The sequence below is a fragment of the Centrocercus urophasianus genome, unplaced genomic scaffold (genome assembly GCF_019232065.1).
Source record: "Centrocercus urophasianus isolate 14NV4802_14NV808 unplaced genomic scaffold, USGS_Curo_1.0 seq_12, whole genome shotgun sequence".
Taxonomy (NCBI): Eukaryota; Metazoa; Chordata; class Aves; order Galliformes; family Phasianidae; genus Centrocercus; species Centrocercus urophasianus.
In genome coordinates this window covers 31,571,945-31,591,588 of record NW_024884364.1, presented here as the reverse complement: position 1 = coordinate 31,591,588, position 19,644 = coordinate 31,571,945, and the positions used below count along the sequence as shown (strand labels likewise).

The window sequence follows — 19,644 nt, the reverse complement described above, 5'->3', positions numbered from 1 at the left end:
CACCTGATGCTCCTTCAGTCTTTGTCTTGATCAGATTTTTTGTACTCGTTTAACCCCTTAGCATACTGCCACGGTTTTGGAAAGTTATTGCTGTCTAAGATACCACAGGTAACAGCAGGGCTTACTGCCAATAATAGGTGCTTCTCATTCTGTGCCAATCGTATGCAGAAATTGTCAGAAAAATCCATTCTTTCTTAAGAATCCATAAATTTATCTACAAACGTGCTTGTCTTGCCTCACAGTCATCCTCTATTCTAATCATGCGGGTGAATTTTGTGGGAAAGCTTGCTGGTACCAGACAGCATAAATATCAGAAGAAAATTGGGAACAAATAAAGTACATCTCAAAGTCTAGCATATTAGTTCCTGCTTTTTTTTTTTGTTTGTTTGTTTGTTTTTTAAATAAACTTCAGGCCACATTTCCAGGAGCCAAGAAGGAGATCATTGTATTGCCATCATCACTGCTAAGCACTGCTCTGTTACGCTGGTCTATCCATACTGGCACCTGGTTATGAAATGATACTGATGGCAGACAGGGGGCACATGCTACAGTATAAGTCACCTAGATGATTCTGACTATGGTTAGCCAGATTTCCTGTATAAGTGGACACCTGTGTGCACAAGCAGTAGTGTTTGGTGCTAAGCATTTTCCTAGTTATGTATTTTAAAACGTTTGTAACATCGAACATGACTTGCCTGTTTTTACCATGGTTGGGAAGGCTTTCTGAGGTAAGGTAGGGGATTCCTTTCCACACACACATCAGTGGGAATTCTTAGCTTTTTAAACTAAACGTCTGAGAAGTGTGATGTTTTAATTAATCTACTGTGTAAGAAAGTACTGCTTGATTTTTCTTTTTAATTATTTGTATTTTTTTGCAGGCGGTATGTTTTTAGCCACTGGCAGTACTGACCACGTTATAAGGATGTATTATTTTGGCTCTGAAACTCCTGAGAGAATAGCTGAATTGGAGAGTCATGCTGTAAGATTTTTTAAATCTACTAATTAGTTGTTTAAAGCACTGTTGAAGTTGCAAGTTAATGTTGTTAGTGGATTTGTGGCAGTGTTTGCACTGAATACATTTGTAGAATTTATACAGAATTTCAGCCAGCCATCTTATGTGACTGAACTGTTTTAAGGGGTGGCAGGTATCTCTAGTTTTAAAGCATGTGGTTTACTCAATTGCTTCCCTTTACAATGCAAGTTTGCATAGCCACATATTTTATATGTTGCATTCAGGAAGTCGTATTGCTGAGAACATTGATTTAATCACCTAGGTAGCTGTGATTTGACATGTTCTGTGTTAAATCTTTAAACGGGGACTGAGTTCCCAGGGTTTTCCAGAACCCTTATGTCTTTGATTTTTGCAGCATGGTCCAGTGGAATCTGCCTTCCAAAGAGTCTAAGGGAAACTTGGCTTACGTTCACATGATGATGTTTAAGTGATTTTTTTTGTTTGTTCTTTTTTGTTGTCTGTTGTCAGTGCTTCATACTCAAATCTTTAATGAGCAATTTTAATGTATCATTTTATGAATTCAGTATGGTGAATCTTCCTATGAATACGACTTGAGCCCTTGCATTTAACACTTGTTTTTTTTTTTTCTTCCATAGCTTGGAGGCTTTGTTTCTTACAACTATCCTTGTTCATGTATTTTAATCTTGTTCCACTTTGATGGTTTTTGTCACCAAACACCTGGTTTGGTGTTCCAGCTCTTTGCCCACTATATTCAAAAGCATTGAAGAACTTAAGGAAGGCAGTATATTCTTCCTGAACATTAGATGCTATACAATTTTTCCTTGAGAGGTACTATGGAGTACCCAGATACTGTAGGTGTTGGCTGGGAAAGGTCACAAGTATAGGATACAGAAGTCTTTTATACCAGTAAGGAAGATGTGAGGTATGTATGTAATAGTGTTAGTTTTTCTGTTTGTTAAAAGAGTTATTACTAAGATCAGGGTTTAACAGATGCCTTTAAAAACACAGTGAATCTCACTGTGTGTCTTCTGTGGAGTAGACAAACAGCAAGAACTTAAGCATATTTTGAACTGTAAATTTAGAATTCCCCTATTAAACCTCTTCCAAAATTTCACACCAAACAGTGATGTTGGTATTTCCAAATGAAAACTCAAAGCATTTGTAGGATTTTTAGGTTGCAAGATAGCATAATTTAGACCTGTTTGGATGGTTCTGCTCATAGGCTAGTATAGTTTGGTAAGATGATTCTGTGTTGTATATGAGAAGGCAGCTTTTCTGCCAGGTGTATTTTTAATCCAAGTTTTTAAAGTACTTGGAGCTTTGTGTTGTTTAGATGTGCTTTGTGATAGGCGCTCACAAAGTGTGTGAGCACAGCTATCTTTTTTTTTCCCCCCCTCAGTTTTAATACAGAAAATCATATTTAATTGATTTCTTAAAGCTCTTTAAAAGGGAGCTTTTCAAATACTCATCTTTCTTATTTTGTTTTAATATGATTGCCCTAATGCTGAATCCAAGCTTAACCATTTATGTTATAGTGATGAGACTTGATGAATGTGTATTCTGTCAGTGGAGAAGACTTTCAGCTATGTAAGATAAACTAAGTTGAGTGTAGTATCTGCTTTTTCTGTTGCATTTATTATAATAAAGAAATATAATATTAGACTAAAGAAATATAATATTAGACTATAATTTTTAAGGAATGTGTGAGTGGGAGAAACAGAATTCTCTGGATTGTGATTGGCTTATGATACTGGTATATGTATTCAAGTTCATTGGCTGCCAAGTTATTAATGGGCAGTTATTTCATTTGTCTATGCTTCACATTTAAGTGAAACGTTTTTCTAAAGCTTGTGTTTTAGATGTAGCATTAGTGCTTACTGAGTTCTGGTAATTCTTTATCAGACTTGGGTGTCTGCAGAGTTATAAAATATACTTTCTTTTTCACTGTTTCAGATTTTCATAGTCTCAGATCTGTCAAAACTGTATTTCATTTTTTTTAAAATATAATTTCTGACAATTTTTGTTTTTTCTTGCAGGACAAAGTTGACAGCATTCAGTTTTCCAACAGTGGTGATAGGTATGTTGAAAGGTTCTCAGATGTAACCAAACAGTACGTTACTTTGGAGTTAGGAATGTATTTTCTGCATGCAGGTTTCTAGTGAGATCTTAGTACCTTAAACTGAAAGGTCTAATGGGCTAACCTAGGAGAGAATAGCTAAGTTGCAGCTGTGTGCCTCAAACTTCTATCAGACTTTGGACTAGCTGAATTTGTATTTACTTGGAGGAATTTTACCCTTTTTAAAATGTATTTAATAAGTGTTTATGGCTTCTTCCTTTTCTTTCTCTCACATTTTAAGCAAATATTTGATCAAAGTGGGAAACAGAAAAATGTGCGGATGGTCTAAAAAAGAAGTTTCAGTCCTACTCATTTTTTTTCTGATCTACTGTTATTTTTAAAAGAAATTGATTTAATATATTGCAGCTGATTTTGGGAGTAGAAAGTGTTGCTTAAATTCCATTTATAAATTGTAAACCAAACTTCAAATACAGTGTGGCACCTAAATTAATTTCTCATCCTTTTCCCATCAGAAATCATAGAATGATTTGGGTTGGAAAGGACCTTTAAGATCATCTACTTCCAGCCCCCTGCTATAGTTAGGGACACCTCCTTCTAGCCCAGGTTGCTCAAAGCCTCATCCAGCCTGGCCTTGAGTGCTTTCAGGGAGGGGACACCCACAACCTCACTGGGCAACCTGTTCCAGTGTCTCACCACCATCGCAGTAAAAAATTTCTTCTTAAGAAAATGAGAATTTCTATTGAAATGAAAATACGGATTTTAGCTTTCAAGGCAGGCTTCAATATGCAACCATAACTTAGTGCTGAATTTTTGTTGGGCCTTTCTCTCTTAGTAAGACAGGGAACTATGAATGAGGGCCCTAGTAGTTAGCTTAGAACTTGTAATTGTCTTCCTTTTGTGTGTATTTTTCTGTAATTGTACACATCTTTGGCACTTACTGTTTTGCACTGGTCCATCACACTTGAAGCTTGTATGGGTTACCTTTGTAGGCGCTGTTTAAAGAAAGAAAAGCCAAAAGTCCCATAAGTAAAACAAATCTAAAAAAGCAAACAATCTCACTAGTGCTCTTTTGCTTGATGACACTTTCTTTGGAACATGTCTAGAATTCCTAATTATTACTAATGTGAATCATTTCTAATTAGAGTATATACATGATATACCCAGTACACAACTTCTTCTGTGGGAGTTGTCAGCTGTCTTCATCAGTGTTGTGATTCATGGACTAGGGAGATTGTTAAAATGTCTGATTGCTTTTTAGTTCCTCTCTTCAGGAATTACTGTTCTCTATTAATAGCACAGTTGTTTGTGAAGTATAAGCCTGAACTGCTGTGGTTTATACCTCACTATCTCAAACGAAACTACTAGCAGTGTTTTCCTTTGTGCACAGTTGTGGGTGGTTTTGCTGTGCTGATCTGTCCTAGCTTCTGTGTCAGTATCTGATACTTGGCAGTTTCAGAATACATTACTTAAAATAGATATTTATAGAACTGTAATGGAGAAGGAGTTGAGGATAAAGTTGTGAATTTAACTTGGAAATTGGTACTGTTCTGCATGTTCTGACAACTTTGTTCAGCTCCGGTTTGGAAAGACTCTTATCTTCTTCTGGAAAGAGAACTAATAACAGTTAACTGAAAAAACTCCTGTAAATTGACAATAACATTTTTATCAGTATTTCATGGTGGTAGTCTGAGTTGTGGTGTTTTTTCCCTCTGAAAATACTTTAAAACAAATTCTTCTGATCATCCTTTAAAACTTCTTTAAGGTTCATAAGTGGCAGCAGAGATGGGACAGCACGAATCTGGCGCTTTGAAGACGCTGAATGGAGGAGTATTCTGTTGGATATGTCCGATCGATTACCAGGGTAGGTGAAGTATTCCCTTTTTTCATCTGTTCCATGAAATCAGAAAGTGCCAGGAGCTCATCAAGTGCTGTTTGGATTTAGAAGAAGCCTTAACAATGTTATGATCAGATGGTGTGTTGTTGTTTGAAGGGTGCTGAGTCCTCCAGTGATGTAACAACTTGTTAAATTACTGTCTTTCAAAAATAGGTAAATACATAAATTCAGATGCATAGCTTTCAAATGTATTCTTATCAAATTAATTGCAGGTCTATTTTTATTAAGTTAACAGAAAATCAGTAGACTTCTATAGCTGGTCTGAGTCCTGACGTGGTGTTACAGGAAGAACTCCTTATATTAGTGAAAATAAGATGGATAATAAGCTTTTTCCACAAGAGATGATGAAAGATAGTAGACGAAGTTCATCAAGTCCTGATTTTGCTGGCTGTTTCCATTGACAGTCTTCACTTTTAAAAAAGTATATTAATGAAGTATGTTTATTGCACAAAGTTTAAATTGCAGTATTACAGATGATGATCAGGATATTGCACTGTACTGAATAAACCTGATAAGTAGATGATTTACAGTACTACAAAATGCTTAAACACCTGTGTAAAGACTAATTTGAAGGCGATTAGATAGGAGAAAATGAAAAGAACCCGAACTCATGTTAAGTATACTAGGTAATGGCAAGTTCTCTGTGATGCAAAAAAAAAAAAAAAAAAAAAGTTTTTTGGTAGAAGTAATGACTAATGCTTGAAATACAACTGTGACATCTATCTTTCTGGGATAACAGACATAATTATATTTATGTATGATTGAGGGAGTCTTTAGACTAGCTGATGCAGATTATAAATAATACCATGTTAATGTTTGAAAGAAAGCCCATGCCGTTAGTTAATGAAGGATACTGAGAGTGATCTTCTAGAATCTTAGAAATGCAGTTTGACAGAAGAGAAACAAGGGAAAAAATGGTCGATCCTGAGCATCAAGGTGTTTGTTTTAGGATTAGTTCTAAGAATTTCATTCTTAATTGAATCTTGTTCTTTTCCTCTGAGTTACTCTTCTTCAAATGCATCTGTGTGCATTTGTAGAAATACAAATCATTCAAACCCATGAATGGTCAGATTTGCTTTATACTTGATCGTTTTAAAAAGATCACAATCACAGAATTGTAGGGGTTGGAAGGGACCTGCAGAGATCGAGTCCAACCCCCCTGCCAAAGCAGGTTCCCTACACCAGGTCACACAGGTAAAAGATAAAAAAGCTTATGGACAAAAGCGTCAATACAAAATTAATTACTAATGTTCCTTCTGTTATCTAAGAATTCACACTGGAAAACTAGTTAAAAATAACTTCCACCTTTATAACTTTAAATAGTGACATGTGTTCAGAAGAAGACAAATTTATGAGGCCTAAAGTAACGATGATCGCTTGGAACCAAAATGACAACTATGTTGTTACGGCTGTAAATAATCATCTGCTCAAAGTTTGGAATTCATCTACAGGGCAATTGCTTCATGATTTGGTGGTATGTAGTTGTTTTTCCATGCTTTTTTGACGTAGATCTTCAGTAAGTCTTTCTATATTTAGAGTGGCATGTACATCCTGAGTTCATCGTTAGGTCTGATTGTCTTCAATGTTCTGCATTAATCACAAGTGTAGCATTTCTTGGATTTTTTTTTTTTTTTTAACCAAAACTGCTCCCTCCTGCTTTTGAACCAACTTGTCTGTTTAATAGTTCTTAATAGCTCACGTTAATTTGCCAGAAGCTCCATATTTCCTGAGTTCTTGTTTGCATCTAGGAAATGATTAAATTTCAAATGTTTCTGTGTCACAGGCATTCTTGCTCTGCTTCCTCTACCTCCACTCTAGTTGCAGAGATAGCAATCCAGATACATGTGCTGTGGAAGTTCTAAAAGTTGAAATGCTTTTGGATGCAGCTTGTAGAGATTTCATTTTAAAAAGTCGTTATATGGGGAGAAGAGAGTGGTGCAGTGCTTTAAGATCTACTGTAGATATCCTGTTGATTTGGATTTTATCCTTCTGTTTGCATGTGACTTGCAATTCTGAATTTTAGGGGCATGCGGATGAAGTATTTGTCTTGGAGACCCATCCTTTTGATTCCAGGATAATGCTGTCTGCTGGTCATGATGGCAACATCTTCATATGGGACATTACAAAGGGCACAAAAACAAAGCATTATTTCAACATGGTAAGAGGTGGTTTTTTTTTTTTTTTTTTTTTTAATTCCACTTTTTCTCATCACACAGTAGTATGTTCAGGTACTGTCTTAAAGAACCATCATCAACATTCTACGTGTATGCCTGCTATTTCTTTTTTTTTTTTTTTCTTTTAAGGCAGAAGTTGAGTTCAGTTTGTTTCTAGAACTCTTACCTTTGAATTTCTTGGTCACTGTAAGTATGGGTGCAGTGTAACTAATAGTGAGGTTATGGTTTTATGTGTCAGAACAAGGAGCAGGGTAACTCCTTTCTTGCTTCCAGCTGTCCAACCACTTCCTTGAATCAGATGTCTCTCAGTGGACCCTTTACTAAGCATAATCAGGTCACCAACCTTCTAGAAGAGCATTAGCTGCTTCCTTGCACTAGTACAGTTCTCCAAAGCTTTTGAGTTGATTTAGGTCAGGGTGTAAGCTTTTGAGACAAGGAGGATGAATTGTGAGAATTTGTAGTCACATGTGAGAAATGGGGGAGCAAAGCAAGATGCCACTTTCATCATAATCAAGGTCTGATCTCTTTTTGGCTTGACTTGTTTATTGGTACTTCTCAATCTGAGAGTGCTTCAAATAGTTAACACCAGGGCTCTTCCACTCTTTGTTCCAAGGGACCTTTTTTCACCTCATTCTTAGGATCAGTTGTTAATTTAGATGAGGTAGGCTCCACTGAAAAGTCTGAAAGATCTATCACTTCAGGAATCACATAGACAAGTATTTCTATTCTCAGCTGTACTGACATTCTCCTTTGACATTCGCTGTTGGCCAGTTTACAATTAACTCTTCCAGATGGGTTATTGTCTCTGAGGCTTCAACATGATACAGTGTTTTGGTTTGTTTTTTTTTTTTTTTTTTTTTTAAATTTATTTTTGTTACAGTCAATAGAGAAGGGATTTTTTACTTTAGGTTTAAAGTTTCATGGCTTTCCAGAAGTGGCTTAACAATAAGTATTTAGTAGCTAGAATTTAACCTTCAGCAATATACTGATAGCTAAAAAGCCTCAAAGTTTTTTGTTCCTTGTTTTTTTGGTTGGTTGGTTTTTTATTTGAGTATGTTTCCATATTCTTTATTGTGCCTTTTGAAATTATATGATTTAGGAGTTAAGATAAAATGTCAAGGGAAATGATACAAACTGAAGTGACTGGGGATTGTTCATTGCTTTATTGGAGGTATTTAAAGAGGTGCAGGACTGCTCTTGACAGAATAATTGATTTTTGATTTTTGCTCTAAAAGTTTGATAAAATACTCCTGAGTTTCTTTCCCTTCATGTAGATTGAAGGCCAAGGACACGGTGCTGTTTTTGACTGCAAATTTTCACCAGATGGGCAGCATTTTGCATGTACAGATTCTCATGGGCATCTGTTGATATTTGGTTTTGGTTGTAGCAAGCCTTATGAAAAGGTGAGTTTTTTATTGGAACTGTTTAGTTAAGCTTCTAACTAAAATTAGATTAGATATGCCAATTCCTGAAACATAGAAAGTAACAAGAGTTTTGTATGTGTAAGGGATGTAAGTATAATGTGTTTCTTGATGTCTGTGAGTTCTCCTACATACAGTCCTGGCATGGCAGAAACAGCCAGCATCATAACTTCCCCTCTGGGAAGTAGCTAGTGGTACTTTTCTGAAACAAGTGTCTTCTAGCCACTTCATATACATGTTAATTGTTTGAGCCCATATTACTTTCTATTTCTAAATTCTCAAAATAGGTTAATATTTGAAGGTTGGAATCTATCACCAAGTTTATTGTGCTACTACCAAATGAACAAAAAGCTGAATGTTCATGTTAAGGATAATTTGCTGGTTTATTTTCATTATCAGAACTTGGGATTCTTTAGACCTTGAGTTACTCAAATCCAACTTCAGTATAGTAGATTGTTTAAAATAAGCACAAGTAAATGAGCAGCCAATGCTGCTGACTGTGAAATGTTAGAAAAAGTGTGTATTAGGATTCAGTGTTCCAAATTTTTAATGCATCAGCCAATCCCTTTTTTGTTTTGATAAATACATGTGTTTCTGTTTTCTTGAAATAGCTCTCAAAAAATGCTTTTCTTCAGTTCTTCCTCAATTTTTGTAAAAGTTGCAATGGTAATTCCATGTTTGTCACTTCAGAGGTTTTTTTTTTTTTTTTCCTGCTCTACATTCTTAACTGGAATTGAAACTTAATTCTGTTCATCTTGCTTATCATTGCTGGGAACAAAGATTCTGACTGTTACACAATTACCTGTCTATCTGTTACTTCAGCTGTGTGGACTTAAAGAACTGTTCAAGTTATAGAAAACTTTCCAGGTGGATACTGCATGATTAAGGAAGAACTTCTCTTTGAGAACTAAGGTTGAATTTGGGACAATGATTTTTTTGCATGGAAACCAAGGAAACTTTTCTTAGCTGTGTGGGGAAAAAAAAATGGGATGGAAAACATTTTGAATGTTAAGTGTAGAACAACATTATTTTCTATATTTGTTTTTGTTGCTTGGAAAAATGATCTTAAAAATGGAAGTACTGCAACATGTACTGGTTATAGTAGTTGTACATAACTCTTCTCATTGGGAACTTGCTTTTTCCTTCACCTTTTAAGGTGGTTTTGGAATATTTCAGTTAGTATTGCTTGTTCTTTTGTATTTTCTGGCAGATTTCCATGTTTTTTTTCCTTCAAAATTTACAACAAAACTTTCATTTGCTTCTAGATTCCTGATCAGATGTTCTTCCACACTGACTACCGACCCCTTATTCGAGACTCCAACAATTATGTCCTGGATGAGCAGACTCAACAGGCTCCTCATCTCATGCCGCCTCCCTTCTTAGTAGATGTGGATGGAAACCCTCATCCAACAAAATATCAAAGATTGGTTCCAGGAAGAGAGAATTCTGCAGATGAGCACTTGATTCCTCAACTTGGATATGTAGCAACAAGTAAGAATGGTCTTGCTAAAAATCTGTATCCAGAATTTATCTGTGCTGTAGTAATTCTGATTTGAGACAGAGTAGATATGATATAGGTGATATAAAATTGATATGGTTTTCTTGCATGCTAGCAACTATCATGTGTATTTGTGTTCTTCAAGGATGCTGAAGTGTCCCACAGTGAATACTACTTCAAAAAAAAAAAAAAAAAGCAAATTTGGTGACTCAAGTGGATGTCTGTCTTTTTTTTTTTTTTTTTGTATGGATCTGACATACATTAACTGTGCTTCAGTTTCAGACTCCATAAATGTCTCGCTTGGAGTAGGTAACTTGAATAATTTCCAGTGTTGTTCTGCAACTGACTACAACAACAGCATGTCTTTCTGTGATGTGAACAAAGAGATTAAATCATTTGCTATATTAAGTTAATTATCCCATTCATGTTTGTCATTCTTTCACACTTGCAAGGTGATGGAGAAGTGGTTGAACAAGTTATAGGCCAGCAGACAGTTGATCAGGATGAACAAGGTATGGAGCCCAGCATTCTTGATGGTATGATTAGACAATTACAACTACAACAAGATCAAAGAAATGCAGCAGCAGATCAAGAACCTGCTTCAAGTGGTCTACAGAATGGAGAAGGAACACCTAGAAGAGGTTAGTATTTAGAGACTGAGGATGCAGCCTCACTGTATCTCTGTGAAGTGTGGAAGTGGAGAGGGAGGTGGAAGGCTCTTTGGGGTCACTGCTGTAAGGATGCACATTCAAACAAACAGAGCTTGATTGGGGTAGGAGGGGGGAGAGGTTCACAGGGAGCAACAGGAAAAATTTCTTTACTGTGAAGGTGATCAAACACAGGGATGGGCTTCCTACCAAGATAGTTGATGACTCACGCCTGTGAATGTTCAAGAATCATTTGGATGATGCCCTCAGTTGCATACTTCAACTTTTGGTTTCTCCTGAAGAGTCAGGCAGTTGAACTTGATCTTTAATGATCCCTTCCAGTTGGATATTGTTTTGGGGCTAAACTTCCCTTTGTGTAATTCTGCCTGGTTAAGGTTTTCTTCACTAAAGCATTGTTGTTCCTGTGACTAAATCACAAAACAAAGCCTTTCACCACTGTTCAAGAGCATTAACTGTATTTATTGTAGAGTGCTGTGTTTTCAGCAATATATGATATTTACAGGGTCTACACTAATTCTTCTGTAAGGTTTTCAGGATGACCATTTTACCACATTGGAATCCCTTCTTCCATCTTTGTAGATTTAAACTGGGCTCTCTTACAATACATGCCTGTAGTTTCAATTATATGCAGTCAGTTCCAGGGAAACTGCTTTTCAGAACCTCAGAACTGCCTGAAGTTGTTCAGAAAAAACATCTGTTAACGTTATACTTGTTTTCACTGTATTAAAGTAATAGTATAAATGACCATTTAAAAAGCATGTGTTTTATCACTGTATTTTCTACCAGACAAATTCCTGAAAATGATCCCTAGATTTCTACATAATGATCATGGAGATTAAAAAAAAAATAATAATAAAAAATAGGGAAAGTGTTAAGATTTTTCTTATCTCTAGTGAGGAAAAACAAGACTTTAATTCTCTGTAGTCCAAAATAAATGCTTTTATTTGTATATTTTAGTATTTAGAAGGCCGAGTTTAGACATCCAGTCTCCTCCCAATATCGGTCTGCGCCGTAGTGGGCAAGTTGAAGGTGTGCGGCAAATGCACCAGAATGCACCCCGAAGTCAGATGGCTACAGAGCGAGACCTTCAGGCCTGGAGACGAAGAGTTGTTGTCCCAGAAATACCACCAAGCTTACTCAGGTCTGGAAACAGCTGACTTGGCTGCAGATAAAACTAGAGAGAATGCATCATTCTCTTCTAAATCGAGTACTGCCATCTAAAATAGGTTGTGGTATGAATTGAAATAATTGAATGGACAGCTGTGCTTCAGGCTTTTAATTGTAAACTCCATTCAATGAGATGAATGGAAAATTAGTTTAATAAGAATGATTCTCCCGTATTTTATTTCAGTACTTTGAGTTCTCTTAAAAGACAAATATCTAAGATTTTTGCTTTTTCCAAAAGAAAGGGAGGTGCAGGTAAAGTTTGCATATTTGAAAGAGTTTGGAGAAATTATGCTTTTATGAGACTATGGGAGGGCAGTGTGTTAAGACAAGAAGCAAACAGAACTCTTGATACATTCGCAGCAAGATTTGTACTGTAAACTTCAGAACAACAGAAATTGTTCACTGCAGAAGTAATTAGCTTGCATTGAAAAGTGCTGTCTGTGAAAAGGAGAAATAATATATGTAAATATATTTTTCTTATGATACAGCCATATGTACTGCCACGTTTCTGAAGAAGTTTTTGAAAGACTTTCAGCCTTGAATACTTGGATGTAGAATGATTGCGAAGGAGAGAACGTTAAATTAAAAAATAGAGTTGAAGCAGTTTGTTACATTCTGATATTTTTTTGAGGAAGTCTTGTGATATCCAACTTTCTTACTTTTTCTGAAGGTCAGAGGACTTCTGTTGTAGGCATTTGAACAATAATACAGGTCTGGAATTAATGACGTAGAAGTAGATGCTAGGGCTTTTTACATAGTTTGTTTTTTTTTTTAAGAGAATAGATTGTTTGATTCAGTATCGTTGAAAGAGATGAAGCATTATGCTTTCATGACTTCCTTGTAGGAAGCAGGAAAAATACCGAATTGCGAAAGGGGAAGAAGAGAGAGATCTTTACCAGTCAGAGAAGAGAAGGAAGTCATTCCAGTCATCAGAAAAGGTATGCAGCAACTTCTAGGAAAACTGGTGTTCTGCATAGTTTTGGGAGAAGTCATGCTGCAAACAAAGAAAGCAGACATTTCTGCAGGTTTGGTATTCAAAGGTTCCTGGTGATTGAGCTTTCATTTATTGCAGGACAAAGTTTGTTCCACTTTTGTCAACACCTAGATTTCATTTTTTTAATTTCAGTTTTGCCTCTTTTCATCAAGGGTATTTAGTAGAATTTATGAAGACAGGGTTGTGTTCAGGCCATTTTGGTTTTACCGCAGTTAAGAGCTGAAAGGCAGTTGTGCAGGTCGATGAGAAAGCATTGAGGAGATGTGTGTGAAAGTGTTCAAGATCTATAATTCTTCAAATTTAAGGCTATGTTGTGATTCTGTGCTGTTTTTACTTTAGATAACAATGTTTTGTGTTTGATAAGCTTTCACAGTTGCTCTACTTTGAATACTTTTTTCATTGTCAGTTTTTTGGAAGTGGTCAGTAAGAAGGAAAGATAGCTATTGGGCTAGTTTTGTGAGGTTGTGGCCTAATTCACTGTGTTTTATAGTACAGAACAGCTTGATGAGCAACTTGAGGCAAGAACTATACTGCACAATTCCCATAATTGGGAGGAGGCAAGGATTTCAGTTCTTGATTCTGTAAATTTGTGTAAGCCATCTCAAGTGTTGCGTTAGTCGGTACTTTTAGATACCGTTGAGCCTCATAAAAATGTTTGCCATGGCATATTCCTGTGTAATGACTCTTTGTTCTTCCTAAATAACTCAGAGTGACTCTGAGTCTTCGATAATACAGTCTAAACGTAGACTGCATAGACGGAAATACCCGAATTACCGAACACGGAACAACATTGAACAGCTTGATTCTTCTGATGAGGAGAGAGATGACTGCTTTGGTTTGATAGAGCAGGTGAGTTCTCTTGATTTCAGTACTTTGAATTTAAGTTGCTTAAGTGTAGTTTCATAGCATTGTAACTTCTTTCTTAAAACAAAACCCCTCTTCTACCAGGGACAACATTTATGGTAACAACAGTAATGCTTGCAGAAACTGTAGTACTTCTCAAGCACTGTTTGTTGCCTAAATGATGATAATCTGTCCTGTCAGTTTAGACATTTCTAAACTATGTTTGTTGAGAATCTTCTTAATCAAACCCACAGACAGGCAAAACCCTGATATATTGCTGAGATTGGACTTAAACTGAGATTTGGAGTTGTGATGGTTTTCTTTAACTGTTCCTCTGCAAAAACCTTTGAAATCTGTGTGTACACCAGAAGTTGATTTGCTTTGCACACAAGGAAATAGTTTCAAAAGGGGAAAGGGCTGACAAAGTCAAACTTGTTGGACTGGTTTCCTGTTCTGCTAATGGAGAATGGTGAATGGAGATGTTCAGGAGCTAAGATAATGCTCCTGTACAATGATTTTTCTCTGAAAAAGGACTCTTGTCTTGCTAGAAGAATAATAAACAGTTCAATAAAAAGTTCAGGTTTTTCTTATTTTGGTAGTAGAGTAGAAAGGGAGCTGACAGGAGGCATCTGCCACCTGACAAATTTCAAGCACTCAGGCAGCAGTAAGTGAGTTATGTGCAAATGTCTAGTAAATGCTTCACAAACTTAAATATTTTTGAAGTGAAACTTCTGATATCCAGCTTTCAGTGCTTTTTGTTTCCCAGTTTGCAACATTATTAGGCAAATTACTTATGGCAGAATGACATAATTATGGCAGAAATCAATTTTTGGAATCTCTTATTATGGAAGTATAACAAAAAAAAAAAACAATACGAAAATACATTTTGATGTTAAACGTGAAAATAGGTTGTGGGTGTTGTTTGTTTAATTCAAATACTCATCTGTGTACGTGGAAAAGTATTGGTCTTAATGGGGAAACTTGCTCTGAAGGACTGACAGACGTTATCAGTTGGACTAATCCAGGCAGTATTAAACTTGAGAGTGCAAGTCAAACCTGTTTTGGTTGTTTGATAGTATACAGCTGGGGACGTATCAATGCATTGTATTTAGTCACTGCAGTTATGGAAAACAATTCTTCACATGAAGTTAATGTAGATGTTTAACAGCAGGAAATTACTTGTAATATATTTTGATATACCTGGATTTCTTAGTTCTGCATTTAATTATATACCTAATTAGTACTGTGTAATCGCTTCGTACTAAAATCAGAAAAATCACCTGATTCTAACTTGCAAATAATAGTAATAAAAGAAAAATATTACAGAAATGCTACTCCTGTAACTGAATATACCTATGTTGTGTGTGGATGAAAGACCTGATAGCTTTCCTTGACTTGTTCCTTTTGCAATCATTGAATTCTTCCTTTCTGTTCTAGCTGGGCAGACTTTATTCTAAGTTCTACATGCTCTAATTACAGCATCGTCAGTCTGAAATTCAGCACAATGGAAATCAGCCAGCTAATTCTGATAAGCAATGTGAACTTAAATTAGTTAAAAAAAAAAAATAAATAAAAAAACCAAGACAACAGTGTTGCCATGTGGTAGAAGGATGTGTTGCTTTGTGCAGACTGGTTACAGCTGGTAGAGCCACACTCGGCTAATAAAATAGGAGTGAACATCTAGGAGTTAGTGATTAATAGTGCAGTCCTGAGGTTAATGTGCTTAGTTGAAGTAAAGGAAGTGACAGGAAATTACTTCTTTAAATTCCATTCTACCAGATTTCTTCCTAACCATCCAGGTTAGATTGTGAGTGGAGAATGTTTTATGTTTAGGACCAATAAAAAGTGTTGTGAGGACGTTTTGGTTTGAGTCTTGTCTATTTTTCCATTCAGGAAGCTGAAGAAAGTGAGGGCTCTGGCTCATCTGAAGAGGAGGAAGAGTGGAGAAGTGATAGGAAAAGCAACACTTTTAGCTCTAGGTAAAAGCAAACAACTCCCAGCCTTTACTTTTGAGTTTCAGTGTGGTTTTGGCAGGTTAAAGTTGTATGAAAGTTCTAGTGTGATTCATATGTAATAATGGTTTGTTGGTGACTGTATGGCAGTGTTGCGTTGCATCGTTATTTACTGTCATCAAATGTTTTTCTCTCTTAATGTAGTTTCTAATACTTTAGCTTGTTGGGTTTTTTTTCTGCTAGCTGTTTTTTTTTTTTTTTAAAAAAAAAAAAAAAAAGTAAATCAGATTTTATTCATTTTTTGAGAACCTAGCAACTGTCAGTTGCTTGCTCTTAAGATTGATTGGTTGAAAACAACAAAATCTTAATTTTGATGAGTAACTTCATAATTTTATTTAGAACAGAAGTTATAGATGTATTTTTTTAACTGATCTTAATATGACTTTCTGAATATTCTTTCTAGAACTCTCTAGTAGCAGAAGTGAAAAGTATGAGTATCCAAAAGCAAGTTGAACCTGTGAGATCTGTAGAACTGTTTTTAAAGAATTCAGTTTTCTGAATTCTATTTCTAACTGTTTTGTTAGGGATGGCTTTTATTCAAAAAAGTTGTGAACTTTAGAATTCACCAGACAACTTTTCTCTGGAAAGCACAATTTAAATTACTGTCTTTCCAGAAAATTACATACAGTATCAAATAATTATTGGGGGGGAAAAAAGATAGCTTTAGTTCTTATGATACTGCTTTCCATGATAATCTATATCAGGAGGTGTTTGTCTAAGAATAGACTACTCTTAAAATACTGACAACTCGATTCTGTATTTGTATTCCCTGTGACACCCTCGTCGTGGTCAGTGATTCTTCAAGCAGGTACTCTGACTGGATTGCTGATGCAGGGATTAACCTGCAGCCTCCTGTCCGGACCTCTCGGCGGAAAGCTGTCAGGTACTGCAGTACCTCAGAAGATGAAGTGTCAGCTGGGAAATCATCTCCTCCAAAGCGAAGGAGGAGAAAAAGGAGAAAAAAGCCCAGACCGAAAAAGCAGGAGGGGGTATGCAATTTCCTTACTCTATTCACTTTCTACTAGATTGCTCACTTTAGGTTTTAGGCCTCTTCACTGGAAAATCCTGAAGTAGTGGCTATTGCGGTTGGACACTGATATTATTATCCCTACGTAAAGGCTTCCTTTAAAAATTTGAGAACATTTCATGTCCAAGATATGTACTGATTCATCTGCACTCCAAATGAAATCCTTTTTTCATTTAAAACAAAAAGTGTTCAGAAAAATGGTCAAAGAGGGGGAAACATGATTATTAAATAATTGTACAGAATAATAGACAAAAACCCTGTAATGGAGTCTGGTTTTAATTAGTATATTGTTTGAGAAACTCGGGAGACATAGTTACTGTATTTATGGGGACTGTTTCTACTTGTGTTTAAATAATTATCTTTTATATACTTAAGTTTTTAAGTTATTTTTTGAGTTACCAGAATTTTTGTGGCCATTTTTCTTTCTATCCTCTCTTGATTCCAAAAATTTATCTAAATCGTTTTAAACTCTTTCAATATGTATATTTATTAAACAAGTAGTTGATTTATTTAATTATGCAGTCACTTCTGATATTAGAGTTTTGTTTTATCTCTCTTTTATGATAAGCTTGATGAGCAGGGTTAACTTAATCTGTCTTCAGAATGGAATTAATTGAGGATGTTTGTTGACAAGTATATAAATTGAAATTATACATAACCATGAACTATTTGGGGGAAGAAAGCCAAAGCTTTAAATAACTCTCTAATCACTCTCATAACTTTCCATCTTCAGATGATTTCTTGCATCTTTGTAAGATTTTTATTGGGCACTGAGGATTCCATCTGAACTATAAGGCTTTGATTCTCTTGAGAGTTGTAAAATAGTTATGCTGCTCACTCAGGCCTTCAAGTAGGAATAAAATGATTAGCATGAGTACTGCAGATACAACTTGAGGAAAGCCTTGAAGGAATTTGGCTAGCGGGTTTTGGAAATGCACGTTAGTCTTTCATATCCTAAGCTTTTGTCTGCCAGATTGTTGTTTTGATGTCATGTCAGCAATATGTCTGTCATGTCTACTTTTGACATCTGTTAAATTTACAGGCTAATACACCAACGCAGTCAGTAAATTCAGAACTGTCGTATGATTGGCATCCTCCTGTTTGGATAACAGACACAGCTCTTCGAAGATCTCCCTTTGTTCCTCAGATGGGTGATGAGGTAAGAATATTTGTTAAAATCTCCTTCAAATGCTAGTTCTGCTTACATATTTCTATAACACTTTTTGTTTTATTTTTACTTTTTTAAGGTAATATATTTTCGACAAGGACATGAAGCTTACATTGAAGCAGTTAGAAGAAATAACATTTATGAACTGAATCCACACAAGGAGCCTTGGAGAAAAGTAGTGCTTAGGGTGGGTCTGCATTGAACATGGTCTGGGTTTCAACGCTGTGAATATGGGTTGTGCTGCACTAGTTTTAAAATATTAATTTCTGAGGTTATGCCATTTATCTTAATGCTTTAGTATGAAAACGAGGGGAAAACTGTGTTCACTTACCAAAATAGTTTTGAAGTTTCCTGTGGGAATCCTGAATGCGAATAGCTGTTTTCATATTGCTAAGTCTAACAGGCTGTCTTCCACGGAAATCTCAAATATGGTTTCAGTATTGTTGTCATTTTGTATGTGGATATAATATTTACTTAATACAATATTCAGTCAACTGTTATTAAACTAATAGTTCTGTGCATAGTCCAGTTGGGAATACTTTCTGAATCTGTTTGTTCTTCCCTGTAGGATCAGGAGCTGGTAAAAATTGTTGGAATTAGGTATGAGGTTGGTCCTCCCACATTGTGTTGCCTCAAGCTTGCCTTTATAGATCATGCCACCGGAAAACATACTGACAAATCATTTTCCATCAAGTACGTGCATCTATATTTTCTTGAAAAGTTCTGAAAAATGTATTTATTTAAGCTTCCTTCCTAAAGCCCTAAGGTACACACCTGAAAGGGTATTTTTCTTAATCTAGATACCATGATATGCCAGATGTTATTGACTTCCTTATATTACGTCAGTTCTATGATGAAGCACGGCAAAGGAACTGGCAAGCTTGTAAGTGTATTTTCTACATTTTTGATAGAATGCTTTTGAAATAAGAAATGTATCATTACTGGAGGCTTTAGGTGCTGTTTGCTTGTAATTTCAAAGGGCTCTCTGTTAGATAAGGTTGGTCTGCCTGTTTGAAATTTGAAACCACTAGTAGCATTAGTAAGCATTTTGGAGGGTCTACCATAGCTCAAAGATAAGTCTTCAAAACACAAAATCGCATTCTAGTGTTGTCTTTTCTTGCTTTATATTTAAGTAGCAAAGAGATTTAGCACTTCTTGGCATAATCTATTGTTTCATCTTTTATCCGAGTGTCAGTATTTTTAGATCTGTAAGCTGAAATCCACTGATCAAAAATGTGTTAATGACATACAGAAGAAGCATAGCTAAATAACTCTTGTTAGTAAAATACGCGAGCAGAATTTTTTTTCCTCTAGCTGACAGGTTCCGATCCATTATTGATGATGCATGGTGGTTTGGAACAGTGTTGGGTCAAGAACCATATCAGCCTCAATATCCAGATAGTCACTTTCAGTGTTACAGTGTTAAGTAAGTATAAAAGGATTTTACACTTCTAATGGTAGTAGTGTGAATTGCCTTTTACTTAGCTAGCCTCTTGGTATAAGAACGTATAAGTTGTTGAAATGATTTTATTGGCCATGTTACCACTTCTGAATGGTATCTAATCTAGCACAGTGTGAATATGTAATAATTTTAAGCAACTTTTTAATGAAGGATAACATGATAAAATAAGCTCTTGACTTCTTTGACCGTGTCATCTTCTCTAACAACTGCTACTTAATCTCTTCCATGAAGCAAGCAATGCAATTTCCCACGTATATAAATTATTA

At 35.7% G+C, this 19,644-nt stretch overlaps 1 protein-coding gene across 4 annotated transcripts in view; it reads left to right on the top strand.

Annotated features, from left to right (window-relative positions):
- BRWD1 (bromodomain and WD repeat domain containing 1) overlaps positions 1-19,644 on the top strand; it is a 52,166-nt gene that overhangs the window by 11,160 nt on the left and 21,362 nt on the right. For all 4 annotated transcript variants that reach the window (XM_042809636.1, XM_042809635.1, XM_042809634.1 and 1 more), the window contains exons 11-28: positions 879-979; positions 3,010-3,050; positions 4,813-4,911; positions 6,268-6,418; positions 6,968-7,102; positions 8,393-8,521; positions 9,805-10,030; positions 10,490-10,678; positions 11,663-11,846; positions 12,717-12,810; positions 13,575-13,715; positions 15,603-15,688; positions 16,515-16,710; positions 17,791-17,907; positions 17,996-18,103; positions 18,485-18,609; positions 18,717-18,799; positions 19,231-19,342. In XM_042809636.1, the coding sequence (XP_042665570.1) occupies positions 879-979; positions 3,010-3,050; positions 4,813-4,911; positions 6,268-6,418; positions 6,968-7,102; positions 8,393-8,521; positions 9,805-10,030; positions 10,490-10,678; positions 11,663-11,846; positions 12,717-12,810; positions 13,575-13,715; positions 15,603-15,688; positions 16,515-16,710; positions 17,791-17,907; positions 17,996-18,103; positions 18,485-18,609; positions 18,717-18,799; positions 19,231-19,342 (2,317 nt within the window). The remainder of the gene's footprint in view (positions 1-878; positions 980-3,009; positions 3,051-4,812; positions 4,912-6,267; positions 6,419-6,967; positions 7,103-8,392; positions 8,522-9,804; positions 10,031-10,489; positions 10,679-11,662; positions 11,847-12,716; positions 12,811-13,574; positions 13,716-15,602; positions 15,689-16,514; positions 16,711-17,790; positions 17,908-17,995; positions 18,104-18,484; positions 18,610-18,716; positions 18,800-19,230; positions 19,343-19,644) is intronic.